At 64.8% G+C, this 3,475-nt stretch overlaps 1 protein-coding gene across 1 annotated transcript; it reads left to right on the forward strand.

Annotated features, from left to right (window-relative positions):
- Positions 1-202: 202 nt before the first annotated feature.
- Positions 203-3,181, forward strand: ANHX (anomalous homeobox; the record flags this gene model as incomplete). Its single annotated transcript, XM_044683514.1, has 6 exons — positions 203-256; positions 760-1,019; positions 1,555-1,682; positions 1,754-1,877; positions 2,520-2,706; positions 3,049-3,181. Coding segments are annotated over 6 exons (886 nt in total), but the record flags the coding sequence as incomplete, so codon positions are not given.
- Between the last annotated feature and the right edge of the window lie 294 nt (positions 3,182-3,475).

Here is a 3,475-nt window from a genome sequence, read left to right on the forward strand (position 1 = left end):
CTCCCAGCCCCCATCCCTGCCATGTCTCCGCCCCCTGCTGTGAAGGTCCCTGTTCCAGATCCCCCCCCAGCCCTAAGACCCCGTCCTTGGATAGTCCCTCCCAGCCCTGCCATCCCTCCTTCTAGGTCCCTCCATCCCACCCTGCCAGCTCCAGAGCCTCTGAGCAGCTCCCTCCTGCCCTGACTGCTCTCTCCTCCCCCAGGCTCTTCCATGGAGACCCCCGAGAGCACCCAGCCGAGGCTCTCCCCAGAGCAGGGTGAGTCGTCCCTGAGGAGGACGCCCGGCCAGGGCTCCAGCCGGCCCGAGATGGGCCCTTTGGCTTAGCCAGGACCCTCCTCTGTCCTGGGAGGGCAGCCGGGCGGCTTGGGGGAGAGCGAAGCTGGAGGTCCCAGGTTCAGATCTGGCCTCTCATACTGCCTGGCCCAGCGGCTGGGGTGGGTTCCCTAACCTCCAGACCCCTCGTCTGCCTGGAACCAATTCATGGTGTTGGCTATAAGACGGAAGGGCAGGGCCGAAGAAAAGCTCTGTGTTCAAGTTCTCTCTCTATCAGAGCTCCGGTTCTAGACTCCCAGCCTCTCTGACACACCCTGTTCTAGGCCCCACCTGTCTTCTCACCCCCCTGTTCTAGGCTCCCCCAGTCCCTCTGACACGCCCTGTTCTAGGCTCCGCCTGTCCCTCTGATGCCCTTGTTCTAGGCTCCCCCAGCCTCTCCGACACCCCTGTTCTAGGCTCCCCCCAGCTTCTCTTCTCCGGTTCTAGATGTCAAGATGAAGCATTTTCTGGCCGTCCTGGAGGAGACTCGGGCGTCCCCAGCGCCCGCCCCGGAGCTGGTGCACCTGGCGGCACGGCTGTGCCACGAGCTGCAGAGCGGGCCTCCGCTGGGGCTGGAGCCGCTGGCCGAGGCGGTGCTGGGCAGCCCGCACTGGCAGTACTTCCTGGCCCACATGGACGTGGTCAGGGCGTGCGTGCTGGTCCTCGCCTGTCGGGGCCAGCACCAGGCGGCCTGCCGGCTCCTCGAGGTAGGCCCGGAGGGGGTGTGGGGGGGCTCCTGGGGCCCGGCTGCCCTCGAATCAGCGGCCACAAAGCCGTGCGCTGACGCTCGATGGAGCCGAGGCTCTCCGTGGGGCTCCTCCGCGTCTCCGAGGCTACGAGGATGTTTACTTTTTAACCCCTCTACAGTCAGGGCTCCCTATTGCTTCCAAGGTGGTCAGGGCCAGGCGATGGGGGTCACCCAGCCAGGAAGCGTCTGAGGCCAGATTAGAACCCAGGACTGCCCGTGTCCGGGCCTGGCTCTCCATCCACTGAGCCGCCGAGCCGCCGAGCTCGGCCGACACTGGCTAGCTGTGTGACCCTGGCAGATCACGGGTCCCCTTGGGCCTCAGTTTCTTTATCTGTCCGAAGTAAATCATGCGGGATAGGGCCAGGATCGTAGACGAGAGCCGGAGCAGACCTCGGTCCAATCCCCTCCTTTGACAGAGGAGGAAACCGAGGCAGGGGCAGTGACTCGCTCAAGGGCACGCATCAGAGTAGAAACCCTGCCTGTTGTCTCCCTAGCACTGCAGGGAGGTGGGAGAGAGGGAGCAGCTGATCCAGCTTTGGAATGAGATTCACTACCGCAAGCTCATGGACAAGTGCCACGTGGACTCCCTCACCCCCGTGCAGAAGTTCCGCTGCAGGAAGAGGTACGAGGGAGCCCCGGGGCGGGGTGTTGGGCAGGGGTGGGGGGAGGCTCACGCTCCGCTCTCCCACCTAGGAACCCCCCTCCTCCTTCCCTCTGCCCCGAGGGCGTGAAGAGCCGCAACTTCTCCAAGGACGTGCGCCAGAGACTTCTGGCCTTTGCTGCGGGGGTGACCATGAACCCCAACAGGGAGCAGCGGGTAGGTGTCCGGGCTGGGCCTCGGGAGGTAGGCCCCCCGAAAGTCAGGCCCTGACCCCCTCCCAGGGTAAGAGGCGCAGGCTGGGCCTCGATCCCCCAGTGGAGTAATGGGTCAGTGGCCAGGCCAGGCCCGATCCCCTCGCAGGAGACTCCGGGTCAGCGCTCAGGCCCCCGCCGGGCAGCAGGGGTCAGCTGGGCCCGCGGGAGCCCCAAGCCCATCGGGGTTCAGGGGCGCAGGTCGAGGAAGGCGACCGCGGCTGGGAATGGACCCAGGAAGAACTTTGGGGTGGAGGGTCAGCCAGAGCTCCTCCTGGCAGGTGTCCCCCCCATCCTCAGGACTGTCCTGAGACCATCCTAAGCCTGCAGGCCGGTCCAGGTCAGCCAGGCAGCGGGCCAGGCCGGAATCGAGGGGCTCGTCTAAATGAGGTCCCTTCTGGCATCCTGCGGGGCAGCCGAAGGCTAAGCCCCCATTGACGCCGACCGTACTACCGAGGCCGCATCGGCCTGGTCTCCCGAGCGGGTGAAGGAAGCGCTGTCAGGCGTCTGGCCCGAAGGGAGGGAGTTGGACTGTGGCCTTCGGGGGGGGGGGGGGTGTCCGGCCGGTCCTCCCTTCTGAGCCTCTGATTTCTCTCTGCCTCCGCAGGGGAGGCTGGCCTTGGAGACGGGCCTGCAGGCCCACCAGATCTATAACTGGTTTGCCAATTACCGCCGGCGGCAGCGGTCGTCCCTGCAGAGGCAGGGGGGGTGTCAGGCCCTTCCCCAAGGCAGGGAATCTGCCCCAGAAGTCCAAGCCTGGCTGGACCCCGGACCGTGCAACCTCCAGCCCGAAGGTAGGACTCCTCCGCTTTCAGAAGTGGGGGCAGACGTGGGAAATGCAGAGTCGGCCTCTCCCTCCCCTTCCTGGCTCCTTCCTCGTCCCCGTCCCCAGGACAGCCCTGGGAGCTCGGGACTGCTGGTTGTTATTAGCCCCATTTCACAGAAAAGGAAACTGAGGCTCTGAGGGTGGGTGCGGTTTGCCCCGGGAGTGCCAGAGGTGGGGTCTGAGCCCTGAGGAGCTCCTTCCACCCCTCATGGGATGGGGGGGGACCGGCACCCCGAGAAATGAAGGGAGGCGGCCAGGACAGTTTGCTGAAGAGCCCCGTCAGCGGGTCTGTTTCCTTCTCCGCTTCCAGCTGGATTCCAGGGGGATGTTCACCTGGGCCCCCCAGAGGCCCCCCTGGGTCCTTGCGAGCTGGCATGGGAGCCCCCCATGCTGGGCCTGAGGTGCCCTCAGGAGGAGGGGCTGGCCAAGCTGCTGGATGCCAGGTAAGGCCATTCGTTAGAAACAAAACAAACGCCTTCCTTTCCCTTTTTAGAACCAATACTAAGCATTGGTTCCACGGTGGAAGGACGCAAAGGGCTGAGCAATGGGGGTTAAATGACTCGCCACTTGGAGCCATCGTTTTGAGGCATCCTCCACTCCTCGGGGACAAGGCTTAGTTGGGCCCTGGGCCGGAATGCCCACCTCACAAGAGTTCCCCACGGATGGGAAATGGCAGGCGCACAGAGGAGAGAGATTTCCTAGAGGCACACATAGTTCTCCCTCGTGGGCATCTGGGA

This window comes from Gracilinanus agilis, unplaced genomic scaffold (genome assembly GCF_016433145.1).
Source record: "Gracilinanus agilis isolate LMUSP501 unplaced genomic scaffold, AgileGrace unplaced_scaffold23477, whole genome shotgun sequence".
Lineage (NCBI taxonomy): Eukaryota > Metazoa > Chordata > Mammalia > Didelphimorphia > Didelphidae > Gracilinanus > Gracilinanus agilis.